The sequence below is a fragment of the Notolepis coatsorum genome, assembly GCF_963971535.1.
Source record: "Notolepis coatsorum genome assembly, chromosome: 1".
NCBI lineage: Eukaryota > Metazoa > Chordata > Actinopteri > Aulopiformes > Paralepididae > Notolepis > Notolepis coatsorum.
Genome location: NC_140165.1, coordinates 158,918,785 through 158,943,628, shown reverse-complemented (window position 1 = coordinate 158,943,628; position 24,844 = coordinate 158,918,785). Strand labels below are relative to the sequence as shown.

Genomic DNA, 24,844 nt, shown 5'->3' with positions numbered 1-24,844 from the left:
GCTCACAGACTGGGATATGAGATGCCAAATGTGTTTCCTGGCTGCAGGTGTCGTGTTCTTGCCATTCAGTTGGGCAAGATGTGTTTGGACCTCTTCCGTCAGGACCTCCAACTCGCGATCAGAGAAGCGTATTTTACGCTTCGATTTCTCGTCTGTCATTGTCCTAAGAAAGAGGACATGCATACTGTTGCATGGGCAGTATTTATACTGTAGCGAGCGACCCTGGGATTTGGGTCGTTGGTCGGCCGGACTGTCGCTCTGTGCTCGTTACCATTATCGGGGGTAATTGCAGTCACCTGCTCCGTGAGGCAACAGCGCTGGAGCAGATTAGGAGCAAACACCACACATAATGGGCGTGTCAGCGCTGGTATCTCATCCGTGCAATGTCCTTAGTGGATAGCTCGCAAAGACAGAGCAGATACCGCATGCAAACCATGCGCAGTTAAAGGTGCAATTTCCACAGCGCAATCCATTCTTAGTGGATCCCACCCTATGTGGCTTGGGGCGACAGGGAGGTAGAGCAGTCGTCTGGCAATCCGGAGGTTCCCGGTTCGATTCCCGCTCCTCCCGGGCAGCGTGTCGATGTGTCCTTGAGCAAGACACTTAACCCCTAATTGCTCCCGATGAGCAGGTTGGCACCTTGCATGGTCGGTGTGTGAATGTGAGTGAATGGGTAAAATGTGAGTAACAAATTGCAAAGTGCTTTGGATAAAAGCGCTATATAAAAAAGCAGCCATTTACCATTTACCATGTGTCCTTAGCCCTTGTCACAGGGAATTTACATTTAGTCATTTAGCTGACGCTTTTATTCAAAGCTAAGTTCTGTACAACAAAATCAGCAACTTGTTGTACAGGATAGGTCTCCAAAGGCGCATGCAAAAAAATATTATCAAACAGACTCATGATGATTAGTTAACACAAGCTTTCTCTAGGCTTTTTAAACTGTAGGGGAGACCTTGCTGGTAATGGAGCAGCCGAGATAGGAGGAATTGAGACCAGGGCAGCCAGTTGAGGTACCGTGAACCTTTTTTGCGTCATCTCACATTGCATATTATTTTAATTAGACATAAAACATGTAGCCTATTATTATTATTATATCATGTGGTCAGCCTTTGTTTTATTCATGCTAAGCAATATTCCCACAGGATGGTGTTTTTTTTTTCATTTTCTCACGTTGCATATTATTTTTATTAAACATAAAACACGTAGCCTATTATTATATGATGTGGTCAGCATTTTCTATCCCACCTTTCATGGGACAACTGATAGTTATATGACGCAATAATCACGCGGGTTGGTGGCGTGTGGTGGTGTTATAGTTGTGGTTACAATATAACCCACAAGTTAACCACCACAGAATTAACCACCTCATCAAAACGTCACCGGTCACCCCCTAGCCCACAATGCCGGCAGTCCCTTTCACACCGATGCTGGGGGCGAAACCACCCCGGCAATTTCACCTGAAGCCTGCATAATGCCAACATCAACTTTGACCCCCCCCATTCCATGTTCGTTCCTTTCACACAGAACAATTATCCTTTCTTCTCAAAATGCCTATTTAAATCAGACCGTACAGTAATATACCAGTACATAACCTTAAATACCTCCTTATTATTCAGTACAGACTCTGTACAGGTAAAATGGAGGTGTTCTTCGTCCGTTCCAGAATAATCTCTCTTAGTCCTTGGTTCTGGACTTGGTGCCAGTGGTACTGGGGGTTCTCCACAGGCGGAGGCTGGCCCGTTCCAACCCAATCCACTTTGTCCCCCTCCTCGTTCCTCTGGACTCGGTCCGGTACCAGTGACACCAGGGTGTTGAAACACACGCCGTCTGTCTGTCCCGGCTGGCGTCCGTGGTGCTGCAGGCTGAGGATGCCCAGAGTGTTGACATCATAGTCGTAGTAGAGGGAGGGCAGGGCTGCTTGGACCACCGTGTTGGCAGCCCAGGTCACCGTATGCGTCTTTACCGCCGCGGCCGCAGGCAGGTGGAGAGAAGGAGCTGGAGATATAGACCATGTTCATTTAGGCTACGTTCACACTGCAAGCTTTAGTGCTCAATTCTGATTTAATTCTGATACATTTAAAAATATGTATGTATGTATGTGGCCAATATCTGATTCCAGTGTTAACTGCTCACACCCCTGAACTGACCCGCATGTGCAAATTTATACCGTTATACTGTAAGTTGAATGCAGTGGAGGTCAGGTAATTGAAACAAATCAGACCTGTATCTGATTTAGGACCACAAAGTGGCCCAAATCAGAATAGAAAAGATTCCATGTGATTTGTGCTGCTCATTGTGAAAACCCCTCCAGATCTGAATCACATGAAAATCACTTTTGCCCGCAGTCTGAACGTAGCCTTGGTCAATCAATATATTCATGAATCAATCAAATATTCCGTATAGCCTTCATACTATTTAGTGTATTATATTGTATACCACACACACCCCTTCATACTAGTATTTAGTGTATATTGTATACCACACACACCCCTTCATATTAGTATTTAGTGTATTATATTGTATACCACACACACCCCTTCATACTAGTATTTAGTGTATTATATTGTATACCACACACACCCCATTCATACTATTTCGTGTATTTTATTACACGGCTTGGTTGAATGCTTGATTCTGATTGGTCAATCGTTGAATTCAGCAGTCTGTTATTTCCCCGATAATGACCGCTGCCCTCTCTAACAGACCTGTGTCTAATCAAAACCAGCTTTGATCAAAGCCTCAGAGCACTTGGTTCATATCAATCCGCACTTCTGCATTAACTCATTCCCCACCAACGACGAGTATACTCGTTATTGGGCACCAATCGTTGAACGGCAACAAGTATACTCGTTATTTGATCGTTATTTTGTTTCTTCGATATTTCTATTCATTACAGACACATAGACTCTGGGTTAACATGGGGAATCATCCTGAGAATGCCAAAGTGCAATACCGGCCGCATCACGCTAGACAGCGGTATCGAGCACCCTTTGTAGCCTTGTATCTTGGGCTGTGGGACGGCCAAATGTCTCGGGTTTCATTTTTCCTTGTTGGGCGAGGCGAACAGTTCTCTTGGTTCCATTGAAGGGCGTCAAATATCCCTGATCCATATGTTGTGGTGGATTATGCTGTGGACCAAATGGACATTGGATATATGGCGACCAGATGGCGCTCAAACAATTGGAATATTATTTTTGGAATACTCCCAATCACAGGTAAGGATGATTTGACATCAATTTTAGCTTGATCCTGCAATGCTTTTATACCGATCGGGCTGATAAGCGTTTAGTGTTCAATGCGAATGCCGTTACTGACAATCAAATAATCAGAAACGACCCCCCCCCCCCCTTTCATGCATTCATGATGGAACATAATACCTATGATATAGATTTTATTTCGGGATAATAGCATATACAGGCAAGAAATGGCAACGTCTATAGTGGAATCGACGTATACGGCTATTACTCAGCATTTCGGGAATTACCCTAGACCGCTCTAAAACCATACTTATATTCACCACGGTATAACATGGGAACGTATGGATGGAAAAATTTATTCTTTTTCACATATTGAACGATAGATAGGTGATGTCAAATGGGCCATAGTATTGTATCTATAGCTATAATATAGAATATAGTTATAGCTTGTTACATCCCAATGTATATATTCCCCAGTGTGTCTCCATGTGTGTGTGTTCTCCATTTTTGTTTCCTCCCTCCAGCCATTGTTCCCTGCACCATTGGTCCCTGCCAGGCCTGCCCTTCCATTATAGCAACACAGCACCGATTGGTGGATGGTTTTCCAGACTCCAACACTCAATCAACACCACCCAATCATGGCTCACCACACACCTGTTAAAACATGGCTTCTCACTTCAGTCTTTCTCTCTCTCTGGCATGAGGCTAGGCCTGGTGATATTTTGTAACCTTGACTTTGATAATATTGCATTTGTTAATTGACCTTTGTGTTTTGGAAATTGCCTTTGTGTGTGTATGGCCACAGAGAGAGCATTGTTAGTTGTAGTTTGTTTTTGTATATATTCTGCCTTTGTTGTATGTATCATTAACACTTTGATCGCCATGGTTAAATTCATAATTTACCATCCCTAGCCAGCTCTATTTGTCTATGGAGAAGTTCCCCTTCTTTGCAGGGCTATAACTTTTTAAATTGTATTGCTAAATTGACATTATTATGGCCCATTCAATGTCCTATATCTATTATTCAGGGTGTAGCAACGTTATACTTTTTCATTCACATATTCATACTAAAATACGGTCTAAAGTATAAGTATGTTTTTATCGTTTTCTGCAGCTTTCTCCAGAACTTGATTTATAGCCCCAAATGCATTATATTGATGATCAAATACAGTTTGGTAGCGATCGGTGCCAGATAAAAAATGTCAACTGGAGGTACTTCTAGAAGTTACTACGTATGATCTGATGTTGACCGGATGGGCAGGGGGTCGTTTATAATTCCGTGGGCAACGTTATATCATTCATCTAGTGTGGGTCATATGATCATCAGAGCAGTTAGTATAGAATACATTAGAAAATAACACTGAAACTCACCGTATCTTCCTCGCGCCGTTGGGGGATGAGCGTGGAATAGAATTTTTTTCTATTATGGGATGTCGAAATATCCGATCCATTTCCAGGTTGTATAATAGTATATACGTCCAAATCATGTTGTTTATCGAGTTATGTGCACCGATCGGTGTTCACTGTGTCAAGATGGAGTCCTGCTAATGATAGCGAGTGCCCGGACGAAATATGGGTGAGCACCACGTCATCCACATGACTTCCTGTTGGGCGATCTGCTGATCGGCCACCAGATGGCGCTCTTGAACCGTTAGAGAGTTGAGTGGAGCTCAGCAGTATATCTCAGGTCCCCGGGAGAGAAATATGATTTCGATCACAGATTTTTTTAAATATTGATATCAAAGACGTGTTACGGCGTCTTCGGCAGAATGAGCATGGCGGGCAATGACGAGTTTCGGCGTTTCCGGCGATTAGAGTGTTAATGTGTTTTTCTCTCTTTTCTCAGGAAGCACAGATGGGGTGAGCTGCCATTTCCTTTGGACATTGTTTTCTCCTGTTTTGGTTAGGTAAGGGTAGTTTAGGTAATGTAATTTCTTTTACCATAGATTAGATTGGTTTATTTGGAGTATAGTGGTGTTTGTTTGTTGTTTTGGCCTGGGCTCACCCTTGAGCTACATGTGCTTCCTTTGCATCACAATAAATATCATTGTTGTTTACAAACGTGGTCCATCTTTTCTGTCAACCAACTGTTATGTTACAGCCCTTTACCCTTAGACTCACAGGGGTCGTAACATAGCTCTACAAACAAGGTGATGCAGTCCTATCTTTTAAAGCGTGGCAGTGCTAGAGCGGGGGCCCGACTAATCCCCGGCAGTCAATGAGTTAAGAGGTCCCGGCCGCGTGTATACTTTCGACAACAAATGTTTGTTTCCGCGTTCCAGTTTTGCGCTCTGATTGGCCAGGTCATGTGACATGTGCGCCAATCGTGGGACGGCAAGTTTGGCACCTATTTCCGGGTCTAACAGCCTGCAAACTACCTAACGCCTAGTTTATCACTAGTTAAGTTTAGGCGACTCTTTCGCAGTTGGTTAAGGTTAGAGTTTGGAATCAGAGCAGGCATTCTATCTCCATGCTCTAAGACAAACTCTAACCTTAACCAACTTCGAACGAGCGCCTAAGCTTAACCAGTGTAGAAACCTTTTTTTTATCCACTTTTTCTCCCATTTTCTATATTTTCTCCCATCCCAATTTCGTATCATCCAATTCAACCCTCCCCTGTCACGAACGCTGTTTCTTGCCTCCCACAAGCCGGCTGCAATGTGGACTAAGTCATACATAGCACAAGTCCCCTCCGGTACTCGAGGTAACAGCAGTCGCATCTTTTCACCTGCGCAGCTCGATCTCTCAGTGGCGAGGAGTAACGCGTGGGAGGCTCACGCTGCCCCCCGACACTTCCTGATTCTACTGCGCAGGCGCACCAACCGACCTGTAGGAGTCGCTGTCCACAACGCCCGTTCCCCACCCATCAGTTTCCCACCCTCTAATACTGCCAATTGTATTAGTACAGACGACCAGCCAAACTGAAAACAATGTGGAGAGCTGGATTCGAACACGCGAACCCAGCGTCTCCACATTGGTGGCGAGTGCCTTGCCCACTACACCACCTAGCCGCCCAACCAGTGTAGAAACTTGTGGTCCCACGATTGGCGCACATGTCACATGACCTGGCCAATCAGAGCGCAAAACTGGAATGCGGAAATAAACATTTGTTGTCGAAAGTATACACGCGGCCGGGACCTCTTAACTCATTGACTGCCGGGGATTAGTCGGGCCCCCGCTCTAGCACTGCCACGCTTTAAAAGATAGGACTGCATCACCTTGTTTGTAGAATAAATAATGGAGGATTTATTTAACCCTTTCACTGCCACACGACAGAAGGTTACCCCTTTACTATCACACAACCGACGGTCGCTGTCGTGTGGCAGTGAAGGGGTTAACCTTCTGTGTATTGTCGCAGTGAAAGGGTTAACCGTTTGGTGGTGCAGCAGTGAAAGGGTTAAGGTTCATTTTAACATATTTGGACAACATTTTACTTTTGATTCGTGATGCAAATGCGAGGGGAGTCAGCGGAGTTACTGGGCTCCAACCACTACAGACTTTGATTGATTGATTGAAAACTTTATTAACAGATTGCAGAATGGGTACAATACAGTACAGCTCAATACACACAATTGTTAAGGGGATGCAGACCAGAGAAAGACTTTCGTCTTGTTTACATCAGGGTCCCCATTTTCAATTCATCGGGACATATATGACATACATGACATACAGATAGTCAGTACTGCTACATCTATACATTTATGACATACCAGATTTGCAAATACAGTACTGTTTGTGATACAGAAGGAGTCAGGAAAAGGGAGTATATACATTTGACGTAGAAACTGTACATTGGAGGAGGTTGGGTGGGGGGGGTTGGGTACACTGGGATATTGACAGCCATACTGGGTAATCTACATTGGAGGTGGTTGGGGGGGGGGGGGGGGCACACTGTATATACAAGCAAAACTGTACATTGAGGGGGGGGGGGGGAGACACTGTACAAACAAACAAAATTGTACATTGGACTATTGACAAAACCATACTAGGTAAATGACTGTACATTGGAGGGGGTTGGGTTAGGATATTTACAGGGGCCAGTGTTGAATTGCAGTCTCCCGTAGGTGTCCCTTGAGAGAGGTTTTGAAAGTGGGTAGTGATCCACATTCCTTTACAGCTTTGGGTAGGGCGTTCCACATTGATGTGGCATAATTGCGAAACGTGTTCAGTCCCTTATTTGAGCCGAATCTGGGTTTAACATGATTTGTGGAGCTCCCTCTGGTGTTGTGATCGTGGTATTCACTGACCTTTGGGAAGTATTTTGACATGTACATGGGTACCTTGGTCGTGTAGTGTATCTTGTAGACCAGGCCCATTGCAAGTTGCTGTACTCTGTCGTCTACTCTAAGCCATCCTAGGTTGTCAAAGTGGGCAGGGGTGAGGTGGGTTCTAGGAGTGAGGTCAAGCAGTAGTCTGACCAGTTTGTTTTGAGATGTTTGTAATTTTGTTTTTAGCGCCTTTGAGGTGCTTTGGTACCATGAGGTGCAAGCATAGTCGTAGTACCCCTGAATGAGTGCTCCTGCCAGAGTCTTCAGGGTATTCTTGTTTACCAGAGAGGAGATCCGGTACAAGAATCGAGTTCGTTGGTTGACTTTTTTTATTACATTGGATGCCATTTTGTCACAGGAGAGATTAGCCTCTAGGATGGAACCCAGGTAGGTAATTTCATCTTTCCTTGTGACAATATTGTCACCCACTGTAACTGAGAAGCCGTCGGTCTTGCTGAGTTTGTTATTTGAACCGAAGAGAATGGACTCTGTTTTGCCCATGTGTAATGATAGTTTGTTATCAGCGAGCCATATGCAGATTCTGCCTAGTTCCGAGCTGAGGGTTTTTTCAACCTGTAACTTGTTCTTGTCAGAGACCAGCAGGGCTGAGTCGTCCGCAAACAGGAACAAGTTGCAGTCACAAGCTGACGACATGTCATTTGCATAAATTAGGAACAGTAGCGGTCCTAGTATGCTTCCTTGTGGAACACCACAGCTCACTGTGAGGGGGGGGGATAGGGTACCGTTTACCTCCACCATCTGTTCCCTCCCCTCAAGGTAGGATTGCATCCAGCTCACTGATAGACTATCAAAACCAATTGCTTTTAGCTTGTCAATCAGAATGGAGTGATTGACCGTGTCAAAGGCCTTTTGTAGGTCCAGCATGACCATGCCGCAGTATTTGCCTGCGTCCACCTCTTGTTTGATGTGGTCATTCAAATAGAGAAGGCATGTGTCAGTGGAGTGGGATGTTCTGAAGCCAGATTGGAATTCGTAGATTAGATTTTTTTCCGCTAGGTACTTTTCGACCTGTTCGTAGACTATTTTTTCCATGACTTTCGAGATGGAGGTGAGAATAGAAACAGGGCGGTAGTTGCCTGGGTCTAATTTGCTGCCCTTTTTGTGCAGAGGGGTCACCCTCGCAATTTTGAAGTCCTTGGGGACGTGTCCCTGTTTTATGGAGAGGTTTATTATGTGTGTGATGATTGGGGTGATGGTGGCTGCTGAGTCTCTGAGGAATTTGGAAGGGATGTTGTCGTGGCCAGTGGCCTTGTTAGGTTGGAGGGCGCTCAGTTTATTGAGTACCTCATCTGTTGTTACCATTTCCAGCTTGAAGTCGTCCTTGCGGACCCCTAGGTTTTTGTAGTAAGCTACTATGTGTTCTACCCCATAAAGCCCTGAGTGGGAGGGTAGTTTGTTTACCAGTGTTGTGGCTATGTTTGTGAAGAAAATGTTTAAGTAATTGGCTACATCCAGCTTGTCTGTGATGAGCGTGTTGTCCGTTTTTATGTTTATGTTTGAGAATCTGGTTTTAAGTTTTTTACTGCATCCTAGTTGATTATTGAGTAATTTCCAAAGTTCACGTGGTTTGTTTTTGTTTTCCTCAGTTTTGTCATTGATGAAATTCTTTTTTGCAGTTTTGATCATGGAGTTTACGTCGTTTCTTAGTCTGTTTCTTTCTAGTTTGAGTTCAGTCACGTGGGCTTGGAGTTCACTGCTCGTGCTTTTAGTAAGCTTTGACTGACTTTTACGAAACTCAGAGCATTTTTTGTCTCTGGTTTTCATAGCGGCCAGTATTTCGGAGTGCATCCACGGCTCAGCGCGATTTTTTACCCTGGTGGTTCTTAGGGGGGCCATGTTGTTTAGTATTGTTGAGAATTTGGTTTTGAAACCAAGCCATGTTTCTTCAACCAGTGTACCATTGAGTTCATCTGACCAGTCCAGACTCTCCAGTTCAAGGTTGAAGGCCTCGCTAGAGTAGGTTTTGAGGTCTCTAGATGTGACTGTTTTGTGGCAGCCAGCCTTTTGTTTTAGTTTTTTGCGGGTACAGAATATCATATAATGATCACTTAACCCGCATGCTATAACCCCTTTATTGGAGATCTTGGACTTGTCGGAGGTCAGAATGAGGTCAATGGTAGTCTGAGTTGATTCACATACACGTGTGGGTTGGGTGATTAGCTGGCTGAGGCCGTGCAGATCACAAAACCTACTGAATGACTTGAAGACGGGTGCATCTTTTCGTTGCATATCCGTGTTCCAGTCTCCAATAAGAATTTTGTCTACATCCTCAACTCCAGCTAAACACCCATCCAGTGTATCATAAAAGCCACTATGATCTGGCGGCCTGTAGACTGTGCCAACCAGTAGGGATTTCGCCCTTTCGAATAGGATTTCCACCCATACAGTTTCAATTGATTTATGATTCAGGTCATTTCTGTTGATGAATTTGGTGTCCTTGTGTATGTACACACAGACACCACCTCCATGTTTGTTCCTATCATTCCTGATTATTGAGTAGTTCTCAATCTCTATCTCTGGATCTTTTACAGAATCGTCAAGCTTAGTTTCTGAGAAGCACAGTATGTTTGCCTTACCATTTATGAATAATTGTTTGATTTCATCCAATTTGTTTTTTAAGCTGTTAATGTTAATGTGAAAAATGTTCAGTCCATTGGCGTTGGTTATTTCATTGATGTTGGCAGGTTCGAAGTATTGTTCGTTTGTGATCTGTTCCTCTGTGTGGGGCTGGGGGGCTTTGTTGTTGTGGGTGGGAAGGGGGGAGGGGGGGGTCGGGTCCCGCGCCGTGCTGGAACAACAAAGACAGCCAGGGAAAAGTGGAGCAATTTCCTGTCCTCCAATCCAGGCAACAGCAGAACATCCGGTGAGTGTCTCTCATAGTCATCTGTCATCTAGTAACTAAATGACGTGATAAGTAGTAGTTTCAAGTTTCAAGTTTGTTTATTAGTTGTCACAATAAAATACGTGTATATATGTACTTTACGGTGAAATGCTTGGTTCTGTATGAGCCCCTGAGAGTGTGCTTCATACAGTAAAAAAGTAAGTAAAAAAGTAAGTAAAAGAGGAATATACAATATACAATCTAAAGTACAGCCTAAGTACAGTGAGTAGAAATGAGTGTATCCTCCTAATATTACAGTTGTCTGATTTTAGTCATTGTGTTTCCTAGGTGTGTCCACTGCAAAGCCATGGCAAGAACCACACATAGAGATGAATGACGGAAGCGTCAACTGCAATATTCCCAAATAAGTCCCATTCACTTTGTCTCACTGTACCTTCAATGGAAATGTTCAGTTTAACGTGAATACTAACACTAAATAGGCTAATTATTAGCCACTAATATGTGTACTAGGCATGCTATGCTCGCAGTCAGCCTACGACAGAAGGCCCCGGAGGCACTATTTTCTTGAGCGGAGCATCTGCAGACGTAATGTAAACATATTCTAACTAAATAAAACCATCCTTGTTATAGCCTTTGTGTCAACTGTCTATTTATTCATTTATTTATTAAGTAGCCGTGTAATAAGCGGGATAATTTATGGCCAGCCAGTCATTGTTGAGATTTAAAAACCCTTCAGGGTGATAAGTCACCCTGTCAGGTTTTGAAATCTCAACAATGACCGGCTGGTCATAAATGATCCCTTGCATATTTTATACCACACACATCCCTTCATACTATTTAGTGTATTATATTGTATATCAAACATCCCTTTATACGATTTAGTGTATTATATTGTACCACACACATCCCTTCATACTAGTGTATTATATTGTATACCAAACATCCCTTTATACTAGTGTATTATATTGTATACCAAACATCCCTTTATACTATTTAGTGTATTATATTGTATACCAAACATCCCTTTATACTATTTAGTGTATTATATTGTACCACACACCCTTTCATACTATTTAGTGTATTATATTGTACCACACACCCTTTCATACTATTTAGTGTATTATATTGTATACCACACCCCTTCATACTATTTACTTCATACTATTTAATGTATTATATTGTACCACACACTCCTTCATACTATTTAGTGTATTATATTGTATACCACACACCCCTTCATACTATTTAGTGTATTATATATCACACACATCCCTTCATACTATCTAGTGTATTATATTGTATACCACACACATTCCTTTATACTATTTAGTGTATTATATTGTATACCACACATCCCTTCATACAAGTTAGTGTATTTGCTCGTATCTGTGGTACCACAAGATATCTTTTGTCCCCTGAATTTCCCCAAGGGGATCAATAAAGGAATATCTTATCTTGTCACCTGTAGATATTTCGGTATATTATTTGGAATACACGTTTATTTTCAATTTGGCTTACCTTGTGTTTAATCTTTTATTGTTTATTTGATCTTTATTGTGTTCTTATTTACATTTTTGTATATCTCTCTCAGATTCATTGCTACATGGTACTGTAGATACAATGCAATTTTCCCTTGAGGAAAATACAGTTCTAGACTTATCTGTGTTAGTAAGTTCCATTCACAGTAGCCATACTGTATATTATTGAGTTATATGTTATTTGAATATTAACCTATATAATATAGAATATTATAGAGTTTGAAAAATATGAACATGCTCCAAGACCAGTTTGTGGATCACTCAACTAAACCAGCCACCAATGCATCCGTCAATCAACCAGTAGGTCATTACCCTTAACGAGGAGTATCCATAGTTGGTCCTCAGCGTTGCTGAATGTTAGTATCAATCTCTGGACCACATGTTGACAGGACATGTCTATGGGCAGAGTCGCTGCATGCCAGGGGCTCTGACGATACCTGTACACAGACAAGTATTTATTAGTAGCAAAAACAAAAGTAGTACTAATAGTTGGAGTTATGGCAGTGGTGGCAGTAGTAGTAGTAGTTCTAGTAGTAGTAGTAGTAGTAGTAGTAGTAGTAGTAGTAGTAGTTCTAATAGTAGTAGTAGTAATCTGGGGGGGGCAACAGTGGAGGCTCAGGAGGTAGAGCGGTCGTCTGGTAATCAGAAGGTTCCCAGTTCGATTCCCACTCCTCCTACCCCTCCCGGCAGGCGGCAGCGTGTCAAAGTGTCCTTGAGCACACCCCTAACTGCTCCCGATGAGCAGGTTGGCACCTTGCATGGTAGCCTCCGCCATCGGTGTGTGAATGTGTGAGTGAATGGCATAAATTGTAAAGTGCTTTGGATAAAAGCGCTGTATAAATGCAGTCCTTTTACCATTTTAGTCCAGTAGTAGTAGTAGTTCTAATAGTAGTAGTAGTAGTAGTAGTAGTAGTAGTAGTAGTAGTAGTAGTAGTAGTAGTAGTAGTAGTAGTAGTAGTAGTAGTAGTAGCAGCGGTGGTAGTAGTAGTAGTAGTAGTTATAATAGTAGTAGTAGTAGTAGTAGTAGTAGCAGTAGCAGCAGTGGTAGTAGTAGTAGTAGTAGTAGTATCAGTAGTAGCAGCGGTGGTGGTAGTAGTAGTAGTAGTAGTAGTAGTAATAGTAATAGTAGCAGTAGTAGTAGTAATAGTAGCAGTAGTAGTAATAGTAGCAGTAGTAGTAATAGTAGTAATAGTAGCAGTAGTAGTAATAGTAGTAATAGTAGCAGTAGTAATAGTAGTAGCAGTAGTAGTAATAGTAGCAGTAGTAGTAATAATAGTAGCAGTAGTAGTAATAGTAGCAGTATCAGTAGTAGTAGTAGTAGTAGTAGTAGTAGTAGCAGCAGTAGTAGTAGTAGCAGCAGTAGTAGTAATAGTAGTAATAGTAGCAGTAGTAATAATAGTAGCAGTAGTAGTAGTAGTAGTAATAGTAGCAGCAGCAGTAGTAGTAATAGTAGTAATAGTAGCAGTAGTAATAATAGTAGCAGTAGTAGTAGTAGTAGTAGCAGCAGCAGTAGTAGTAATAGTAGTAATAGTAGCAGTAGTAATAATAGTAGCAGTAGTAGTAGTAGTAGTAGTAGTAGTAGTAGTAGTAGCAGCAGCAGTAGTAGTAGTAATAGTAGTAGTAGTGGCTCCTCTGTAGGCGGCTACGTGGCGTAGTGGGCCAGGCGCTCGCCACGAATGCGGGGAGACGCTGGGCTCGCCTGTTCGAGCCCAGCGCTCCACATTGCTTTCAGTTTAGCTGGTCGTTCATACTAATACACATTGGCCGTGTTAGGGGGTGGGAAACTGATGGATGGGGATCGGGCGTTGTGGACAGCGACTCCTACAGGTCGGTTGGTGCGCCTGCGCAGTAGAATCAGGAAGTGTCGGGGGCAGCGTGAGCCTCCCACGCGTTACTCCTCGCCACTGAGAGATCGAGCTGCGCAGGTGAAAAGATGCGACTGCTGTTACCTCAAGTACCGGAGGGGACTTGTGCTATGTATGACTTAGTCCACATTGCAGCCGGCTTGTGGGAGGCAAGAAACAGCGTTCGTGACAGGGGAGGGTTGAATTGGATGATACGAAATTGGGATGGGAGAAAATATAGAAAAATGGGAGAAAAAGTGGATTAAAAAAAAAAAAGTAGTGGCTCCTCTGTAATCACTAAACATGTGAACTGTAGGGTAGGGTAGGACTAGGTACTGTAGGGTAGGACTAGGTACTGTAGGGTAGGACTAGGTACTGTAGGGTAGGACTAGGTACTGTAGAGTAGGATAGGACTAGGTACTGTAGGGTAGGACTATGTACTGTAGGGCAGGACTAGGTACTGTAGGGCAGGACTAGGTACTGTAGGGTAGGACTAGGTACTGTAGGGTAGGACTAGGTACTGTAGGGTAGGGTAGGACTAGGTAGGGTAGGACTAGGTAGGGTAGGACTAGGTACTGTACGGTAGGACTAGGTACTGTAGGGTAGGACTAGGTACTGTAGGGTAGGGTAGGGTTAGGTAGAGTAGGGTTAGGTTACCTACTTGAGGCCAGACTCTATGAGTCGGAGGATGTCCCTGCCTCTGAGGGTTAGGGGGGAGACTCTGTCCCACCACCGTGCCTGAAGAGACTCCTGGTCAGCCTCAGCCACGCCCTTCAGACTGCCCCCTACAGACACACAACAATACCTCTTATGAGCCATTTGATGAAATGACTTACCTTTGGAGATGCTTGGTAGTTGCTTCACAGCTTGGCTGTTCAAATGACATTGTAATGTTCTGACTGGCTAGCTAGATGATGTCGGCAACACTTTGTTTATCGAACGTGGTCCAGTGCAACCATGGTAATGAGAAAAGAGAATGTGCTGCAATGTTTCAAAACAGAGCGTTAAAATATCTTTATACAACGGCATGCAAATTTCTTGATTGTGATTGGCTGAAACAGTCAACTTATACGTGGGCATTTTATTTAACCCACGCTCTTGGTCCCAGGACCCGCCCACAACCACATCACTATCAATGCGCGTTCGTGGTTTTAGAAATGCAAGCAAGATGGCGGACAGTAAACGTTACGAAAGGATAATGGTGATAGGATCATAAAGACTAAATGAAAAACGATTCTGTCACAGCGAATGTCTTAGTTGCTTAAACAATGTTGAATCATGTAATTGATGGGTCATGAGTCATTGTGGAACAAAATAAAAATTGCGCGAATTGATTGATTGATTGATTAATTGCAAATAAAAAAAATTATAAATGTTTTACCTACTTTCTATAGAAGCAGCTGGGAGGTGCGCTGTTTTAAGTGAGCGTGGACTATTGAATTGATTGATTGATTGATTGCTAATTTTATTACTATACGCCTTGTTTCCAACTGGTTAAGTTTAGGCACTCTTACGAAGTTGGTTAAGGTTAGAGTTTGTCTTTAGAGCAGGGTGATAGACCACCAGCCCTGATTCCAAACTCTAACCTTAACCAACTTCGAAAAATAGGGCCTAAACTTAACCAGTTGGAAACAAGGTGGACAGTAATAAAATTAGCAATCAATCAATCAATTCAATAATCCACGGTCACTTAAAACAGCACACCTCCCAGCTGCTTCTATAGAAAGTAGGTTTAAAAAAATAATAAACTCTTAGGGCTTGTGTCCATAGCGGACGTTTTATGAGTTGTCAGCTCCTTCCTGTCATTCATTTCTATGCTGGAGACGCGACAGGTGCGCTCCTTTTCCCAGCCCCGCGCCTCGCGTTTATGAGCTCTCGGCGGCAGCGTTTTTGGGCGGAGCGCTCTCAGCGCATAAAGTTGAAACTAGTTCAACTTTTGGAAAGGAGCGCGCTCATCAAGGTAATCAACATCGAGGAAGGGGCGGAGCCGCGGCAGTCGCGAGACCCAGGAAAATGCTCAGAGCTTTTTTTTTTCTTTTTTCAAGGTCCGCCTTGAAAAAAAATTCCGCTATGGACACAAGCCCTTATAGGACAAAGACAACTTTTATTTTCCTATAGGGCAAAGAAAACTTTTTTTAATTTGTTCGACCTGCTTTCTATAGAAGCATCTAAGAATGAAGTTCTATAGAAAGTAGGTTAAAAACTAAAGAAAAGTTGGATGTGTTAGTTTGTTGGATGTCTAGGTGAAAGACAGTTGGATGTCTTAGTTTGTTGGATGCCTAGGTGAAAGACAGTTGGATGTCTTAGTTTGTTGGATGCCTAGTTGAAAGACAGTTGGATGTGTTAGTTTGTTGGATGTCCTACTGAGAACAGTTGGATGCACGTCCGAGCTGCTTCCACATGGAGGCAACTTCTCTAATTTTTTTGTGGGAACTACTTTTTCTGGCGGATGGTTTTTTCAATAAATCTTCAATTAATGTGTGTTTATTGTATAGCAATAAGGTTGGATGAATGTGCCAGTTGTATAAAAGCATTACACCACTTGTAGTCGTGGGTTGTGACAATTAGACCATGCCTAGGGGGGTCTAACGACCCTCGGTTGCGCCTCGGGCCTAACGACCACCCCTAGGCATGGTCTAATTGTCACAACCCACTCCTGCGCGTGATGTAATGCTTAATTAACCATGTGAACACAGCTTGATTGATGGGTGGCCCTATTCTGTTATGTTGTGGGCAGTGCGAGAGGCTCTGATTGGTCTCATGGAGCTACAAGGTTTGGACCAATGAAGCTTATTTCTCTAGTCTGTCAAACAAAGGTTCTAGAGACACTGTGGTCATGGCAAGTGGAACATTTACTCAAGGAACTGTTGTGGAACATCGCTAGGGATACACAGTAGCGCAGTAATCTGATTGGGTGTATTGAAAATCAAGGGACTTCTGGTGACTTGTGGATGGAGTTGCTTGCTGTGTGTTACTTTACTGCCAAGCTAGGGAACAGTAGTCCTCATTCATCAACAGACTTACGCAGAAAGTTATGAGCACATTTCATCGTAACTCCACTTACGACCTTTTCGGGACGATTTTGGCATGCACGAACGGTTCCTTCTCTGGGATTCACTTGTAGCTAAGGGTGGAAAGGCAGTCGTAAGTTGGACAGACGGTGTGTTCTTAACGCTTTCTGCACCAAACCCGAGTATAGTCAGGTTTCGCCCCCAGCGGTTGAGCGCCAAACCCGAGTATATTCGGGTTTTGATCCTTTGATATTTTTCATCTGATCCCCATTCTGACCACTCGTGCAGACCTCCCTGTATCTCCCTTGCACCACTGCCTACGTTAAAATTGCAATGACGGGGCGCCCCAGTGGCGCACCGCATACTGCCTCGCAGACCCGCACAGCCGTGCCGGGTTCGCCTCCCGCTCCCGGGCTGATTTGCCGCATGTCCTCCCCACATCTTCTCCCGTTCTCCCTCTCCTCTGTCGGTCTTGTATGACCAATAAAAAGCTGTAAAAATGCTAAAATATTGCAATGATGATAGAATCCTGCCAGGTGGCAGTATCGCCTACCTTTTGAACTGGGATAGTTTAGTGGGAGGACACTTTTTTTTTGTCTGCAAGAACTCCTCCCCCTCAGAGGACAGAGCGACAGAGCGATCGCTCAAAGATTTTATCGCCTCAAACCTATTTCCCGTATACACGAGCATACACATATACATGAGTAATCGTGATGGCGATGGGATCACTGGGGATTATTCTTTTTAGAGTACCTTCTGGCTAAAGTAAGGTCTATTCTATGTCTATTTTACCGAACCTGAAACATGTTTTTGTACTGATCAGTGTCGTATTTTACCGGACCTAAAAACATGCTTTTGGTAACGATCACAGTTTTGAGTTAAAACGACCCCCCCCCCCCCCTTGATGATTTTGTATATACCTTTGATTTGGAAGTATTTGGGGTTTCAGGCGAGCAACCCGAACGATTTGGGCTTATTGCATATAATGCGTCATATCTCGCGATCTATGAAAAAATACTAGATTCTTTTGGAAAGGGGCAATGTTTAGTGTGTAATAGTGCACAAACTACAGTATGTAGAAATTAACTGGTTAGTCAGTGATGGACTATGAACAATGCCTGTCAAATGAGCCATATTATTGTCTCCATAGCTATAATACAGAACATCGCTAAAATGATCAATAACGCTGGCGCCATTGAGTAAAGATGGGAAAAGAGCGTGGCGGTCAATGAGTTAATGGCTTTATTTGGGAGGAATCATGATGATTGCGTTCACTTAGATTCTACAGACATCCTCGGATTTAAATAATTATAATTAAAACGACAATATTTGTATCATTAAAAATTCCGTTTTACATTTATAGTCATGACTCAACAAGGCATCATTATGTCCTAAAATAAATAAAAGCACTACACAAACACGGCAAATGACGGTCAAAAAATAAATAGGAACTAAATTCTGCTCTCAGCACACCCCATTCCTTTCATAGGCTATATATTTGCCATGTTCTCGATTGTAATTATTTATTGTTGGTTTTATTTTAAATGTTTTATTATTGTATACATTGTAAGAGCCAGCAGAGAAACATTCTACTGCTCATCTTGCCCGGTCCAAGTCCGACAGTGATTAATTGCACGGATGTAGAATGAATAAAGCCTTTAAACATGAATTTGACTTACTTGATTTTATCACTATTGTAACTGAGGGGTACAATTCCCTGACTGTATTAATCAAGTATGGTATCATTAAACCACTACCGTCTTATGTACATTATACTGGCCATACCGTACACGAGTATATGATGAGAACACTTCCCCACAATGAATCGGTTCTACACAAAGTTGTCTTTAAGTATTTATTAGCAGCAAGAATACATAATATACTTTAATTGAATGCACTTGTAAGGCAAAGGAATGTGCGTAGGCAAATCAATAATGAATGTCCATTCTCATATTACGCATGAGATAATAATACAACTTGAATATTAGGAATTATATCTAGGGGATACTGGTAGGGGGGTTCCTACCGGTTGTAAGCCAGCAGAGGGAGCAAATGTTCGAATGCAAAGTCTAGGTCAGCGGGGACTCAATATAGGCTCCTGCTATGGGAGGCGGTATATTACTCCCTGCTCGGCAGACGAAAGGCAGCTGTAATCCCAGTGTGCGCGCAGCACAGGTGGAAGCCGGTCAGCCTCTCCAATAGAGACGGGCTCGAATGATGGTCCTCACGGGCAGGTCCCACAGCAGTGGGTGTAGACGATTCTTATCCGCTCCAACAGCTTGGTCCAAAGCAATAATAATAATACTCCAGCCGGAAAGGGGCTCCGCATTCACCGGTGCAGATCCTCCGGTGCGCGGTACTTCACACCAACCAAGTTGAACTTGACGTCATTCAACCAAGCTCCGATACTCTTACTATCCTATTCGCACGCGGCTATAAGTGCTCTATTTAGACACACTGTTGCTCACTTCACTTGGTCGTTGACTCGTGATGAAGGCTTTTACTAGTAAGGAGCGAACGATACGTTGAACAAACGTATTAGGATAAACAAGACTCTATTTTGGGGCAATACGGGCCCTACTTCACTGCACGTTGCATAGTGGGTGAGGCTTCACTTGGGTAACTCGAACTCGAACTGAACGGACTGTGGACTGAACTACTTCTGTATTCACCTGCGCCATATTTATATGTTGGGCGAATAAACTAGTGCCAGCCTTATTCCTGTCTCGTAGTCCTGGGCAGAACCGGGCATGTTGAGACAAGCCTTGACGGTAGCTTTGAACTCGACTCTGGGGGTAAGACACTGGCGCTGGTGGAACGCTATCCAATAAGAGAACGAAATATTATGGTCTGTAGGCTACTAGGTTAAAGGGATATTCCGTGTATATGTACAAAGAATACACAAGGGATATCAAACGACATACAAACACTATGCAATACACATCAATCAATAAATACATATATTCGGTTTAATCTGACCCTTTGTAACAACTATTATTACATACAGTTTACAATTTATCTCAAGAACTAAACACATCACTTCAGTAATACTCAAACAAGGGTGTCAGGGAATTGTGCGTTTTATTTGGGCCAGGGTGCGTCAACACTTCAGGCAACCAACTTGCGTTCAGCGTTTCTCTGATTGGCCACGACGCCCATGTGACCGCGGCAGAGCGAGAGAGCGGCAGAGCGGAAATAGGCTGCATTCTATTGCCATGCTCTGCAACAAACTCTAACCTTAACCAACTCCGAAAGAATGCCTAAACTTAACCCTAACCTTAACCAACTCCGAAAGAATGCCTAAACTTAACCGGCGAAAGAAATATTGCCATGCTCTAAGACAAACTCTAACCTTAACCAACTCCGAAAGAATGCCTAAACTTAACCCTAACCTTAACCAACTCCGAAAGAATGCCTAAACTTAACCGGCGAAAGAAAGACGTTTATATCTAGAGGCGATAAATTAATTAAACGTAAAAAAAAAAAAATGAAGTGATTCGAACTTGTCACCAACTAGACCGCAGGCTCCACAGCAAGCTGGCGAACGAGTTTAGCTAACCGTCGATGTTAAAACAGGGGGGATTGCGTGCGGCAACCTGCACGCCGCTGCCGCTCTGCCGCTGCCGCTCTGCCGCTGCCGCCTGCCGCTGCGCTCTGCCGCTCCACTCTGGCGCTGCCAGATGGCGCTTAAGATGGTTGCCTTAACTTAAGTAATGAAGCGGCCAGCGTAGCCGCAAGCGATTCCATCACCACCGCGGTCCTCTATTGGCTGTTAGCGAACATCTCCAGGCTGTTGGCAACCCTCTCCTGGCTGTCCAGCATCACCTGGACCATGTTGCCACGGGCACTGGGTGGGCGGTCGGGCTGAGGGGTAGCGCTGGTGGGCGGTCGGGCTGAGATGTCATGTTCTACAGTATGACTTACTACTATAGGGTATTTATACCTGTATCACTGTACATATTACAATACTACAACTCTGATGAGCACCATTACTCAGTAGTATATTTTTATATTTATATATTTTATACCCAGTTTAATCAGCAGTGCATTGTATGTTACTATTGCACTTTACTGTTACATTTGTAGACGCCAAACTTATTTTCATTGTATTGTACTTGTGCTGTATGATGACAATACATTTTAATCTAATATAATCTAATTTTGATCTGTCGCAAATTGCTATTTGAATACCTGTTGAATATTATAAGGAGCTGGCGCGGCGTTTCTGTATGCAAATTCAGGTGTACGAGAATGTGCTTTCAGTTTAAGAATGAGTGACGTAGGAGTTGGCAGCTGTGATAATTTTGGAAACTTACGAGCACCTCTCCACGCGTTCAGGAATCCAGGGAGGACTATCGCAGGTTTCCTCTTACGAGGTTATTTTTACGAGGAAATTTACGAGAATGTTAGTGAATGAGGTCCAGTGTTTCCAGGGATGACAGGTGTATCCAGTTGCTTACATTTCAGCAAATGACATGCATGCTGTTATGTGTGTGTGTTATTACAGTGTGTTACATGTTATTGTGTATTGTGTGTTGTCTGACCTGTGACCTTTGCCAGGAAGACAAATCTGATCCACTGTGGCCCCTGTTCCTGTACCAGCAGCAGTGTGATTGGTTGACAGTCAAACCCTGCCTCCTCTTTCACCTACCACATCATGAGCAGAAAAAATAAATTCATAAACACAGCTCATTGGTCATCTCTAGTCTCTCCTCTGTTCTCTTGCTGTTTCTATTAACATCTCTAGTCTCTCCTCTGTTCTCTTGCTGTTTCTATTAACATCTCTAGTCTCTCCTCTGTTCTCCTGCTGTTTCTATTAACATCTCTAGTCTCTCCTCTGTTCTCTTGCTGTTTCTATTAACATCTCTAGTCTCTCCTCTGTTCTCTTGCTGTTTCTATTAACATCTCTAGTCTCTCCTCTGTTCTCCTGCTGTTTCTATTAACATCTCTAGTCTCTCCTCTGTTCTCTTGCTGTTTCTATTAACATCTCTAGTCTCTCCTCTGTTCTCCTGCTGTTTCTATTAACATCTCTAGTCTCTCCTCTGTTCTCTTGCTGTTTCTATTAACATCTCTAGTCTCTCCTCTGTTCTCTTGCTGTTTCTATTAACATCTCTAGTCTCTCCTCTGTTCTCCTGCTGTTTCTATTAACATCTCTAGTCTCTCCTCTGTTCTCCTGCTGTTTCTATTAACATCTCTAGTCTCTCCTCTGTTCTCTTGCTGTTTCTATTAACATATCTAGTCTCTCCTCTGTTCTCCTGCTGTTTCTATTAACATCTCTAGTCTCTCCTCTGTTCTCTTGCTGTTTCTATTAACATCTCTAGTCTCTCCTCTGTTCTCCTGCTGTTTCTATTAACATCTCTAGTCTCTCCTCTGTTCTCCTGCTGTTTCTATTAACATCTCTAGTCTCTCCTCCTTCTGTTTCTATTAACATCTCTAGTCTCTCCTCTCTTCTCCTGCTGTTTCTATCAATGTCTCTATTCTCACCTCCCTCTTCAACGCCTCCTCAATGCTCTCCCCCTCCTCCATCCGCCCAGCAGGGAGGTACCACTGCTTATAGCACTCCGGCTTCGCCTCCTGCACCATCAGCACCTCCTCCTAGACACACGCACAGACATAGATACCAAACAAGAGTACAGTTAGTCTCTCACCGTAGGTGCCAGGCTCATGAATCTGAATTGCCTAACTCCATTGATTCATTGTCAGAATAATCCATCTAATACTTGTGAAATCCCTACAATATTGTTGGAGCAAGTATTGTTGGAGCACAATAATAATGATTATAATAATTATAACAAGTATGACAATAATTATTGTAATAATTATAACAAGTATGACAGTAATTATTATAATAATTATAACAAGTACGACAATAATTATTGTAATAATAATAATAAATATCACAATAATTATTATATTAACACATTGGACGCCAGATGGCGTGCCAGCGCTTTGTTCAATGGAGAGAATGCCGTGTTTGCGAGTGCTTAAACTATATGAAATATTATAGCTATGGATCTAATAACGCTGTCGATTGTCAGTGAGTTTCTTCTGGTCAACATGCAAAAAATTGTTTTTTCATCCGTACATTTCCGTTTTATACCGTGGTGAACATGAGTATAGTTTGGGTGATTCTCATCACAGGAAAAGACGCGAAAATAGCCCTTTAGTGCAATCCAGTTATCACGTTGTCATTTTTCGCCTGATTATCAAATCTTCCTGAAATCAACGCTAGATTATCGTTATTATGTCTCCTCATGCACCCATGAAAGGGGGCTTGTAGCGGGGCGCCCCTGCGTGCTGTGATGTGACCAACGGTAAACAGCACACACAGTCCACACAGACAGCTTCGATCGCGGGAGAAAAAAATATCAGATAAACCGTACGCAAGATTGGATATATAGTGTCCTTACCTTGTCTCTGATGTAATGCAAAAAAAATAATCCAATTATCTGATCGCCATTCCAAGTACTGCTCGCGGAGGTCCGTCCCACGTTATCCGGCATTGCATATGAACGAAGGGGGGGGGGGGGGGGGGGGGGGGGGCAGCCTAGTTGATGCATCGTTGTAAGCGCTTGTCCTGCCGGAGTATTTAAACCCCGCCCGCATGGCTCAGCTCGGCCCAGAAAACAAACTACATAGTTTCAAATGGAGTGCAATAGTGGCCGAAGGCGTTAGAGGGCGGTATTGACCATCTGCCAGCTCAGACACATTCAGAACACAGGCTGCCCCGATGAATTATGAATGGCAATAGCGAATAAAAGAAATAACGATTAAAACCCGAGATATCTCGGGTTTGGCGCCCAGCGCATGGCGAGTTAACCCGGGATATCTCGGGTCTGGCCCCGAATGTGTTAAGTATAACAAGTATGACAATTGTACAAAATATTGTATCACAATCATTATAATAAGCATCAGAATAATTATAATAATAATTATAACAAGTATCAGAATAATTATTATAATAATTATAATAAGTATTGCAATAATTATAATAATTATGACAATAATTATAACAAGTATGACAATAATTGTAATAGTTATAATAAGTATCACAATAATTATTATAAGTATCACAATAATTATTATAATAATCATAATCGGTATCACAATAAGTAGTGATGCACTGATAAAACTTTTTTTTAATGCTACTAACATTAAACTAGCTCATTAGCTAACTCTGGTACATTTACATTGATGTGGAAACTGAAAGTGTTGATTAATGTGCACCAGACAACAGTGAGACACCAGTACCTTGTCATTGAAGATAACAGCACAGACGATGTAGGAAACGGTCTTCCTCAGGAATACTGGTCTGGCCTGCTCAGGAACTACATCTAACTCAGAGATCTCCAATCCCTCTCCTTTCAGTAACCTCCCCACCACCTCCTCCACCTCCGTCACCCCCTTCACCTCTCCCATAGCAGCTGCAAGGTAGAGGACAAATGAAATAAGAGAAATAGAAAATATAGTTGGATTACAGAGAGTGTACTTTATTTATAATGTTATTTACAAAGAAGGCTATATTTTAGACGCTAGATGTTGCATTGAAGTAGTAAAGGCCAGAAATGAATCAGAAATATAGGAGTCTTCCAGTGTGATTATAAAACGTATTATGAGCTCAGAGGGGAGAGAAAATATAACACACAGTTCAGTGTGAAAAGCATAGTCTGTTTTACTGGAATAGATGGAGATTATATAGGACTCTAGCCGGAGTCAGCAAGTGACAAATGCAACATGTGGGAATAATGTGTACCAGGGGTCTGTGTTATCATTCATACTAGCTAATATACTGTGTGCCAGGGGTCTGTGTTATCATTCATACTAGCTAATATACTGTGTGCCAGGGGTCAGTGTTATTCACTGACATACTTGACTGTTTCATAATGCAAGACTTTGTTTGCGCGGCATTCTACTCTACATAAACGCCAAAACATTTCACTCGATGTGCGGTTTTGTAGTAGGAGAGTGCGTAGTTGTTATTGAGAGTTGCTATTGAGAGTTTTTTGATCATCATGACATGGAGCCAGCTAAGAAGAGAAGCCGTTCTCAAATGTGGGAACACTTTGATCTGATCAGTCCTAATAAGGTATGTGCATTGTACTCCTTAATAATGTGTAATT

The 24,844-nt window shown here is 42.8% G+C and overlaps 1 protein-coding gene across 1 annotated transcript; it reads right to left on the bottom strand.

Moving 5' to 3' along the window:
• On the bottom strand, nucleotides 1-24,606 carry nudt18 (nudix (nucleoside diphosphate linked moiety X)-type motif 18; the record flags this gene model as incomplete). The annotated part of the gene is made up of 7 exons (XM_084308062.1): nucleotides 1-1,998; nucleotides 12,182-12,306; nucleotides 14,375-14,498; nucleotides 21,269-21,371; nucleotides 22,209-22,319; nucleotides 23,976-24,148; nucleotides 24,594-24,606. The coding sequence occupies 7 exons, from the start codon at nucleotides 24,604-24,606 to the stop codon at nucleotides 1,616-1,618; spliced, it is 1,032 nt and encodes a 343-aa protein (XP_084164188.1). The 3' UTR covers nucleotides 1-1,615.
• Nucleotides 24,607-24,844: the final 238 nt, after the last annotated feature.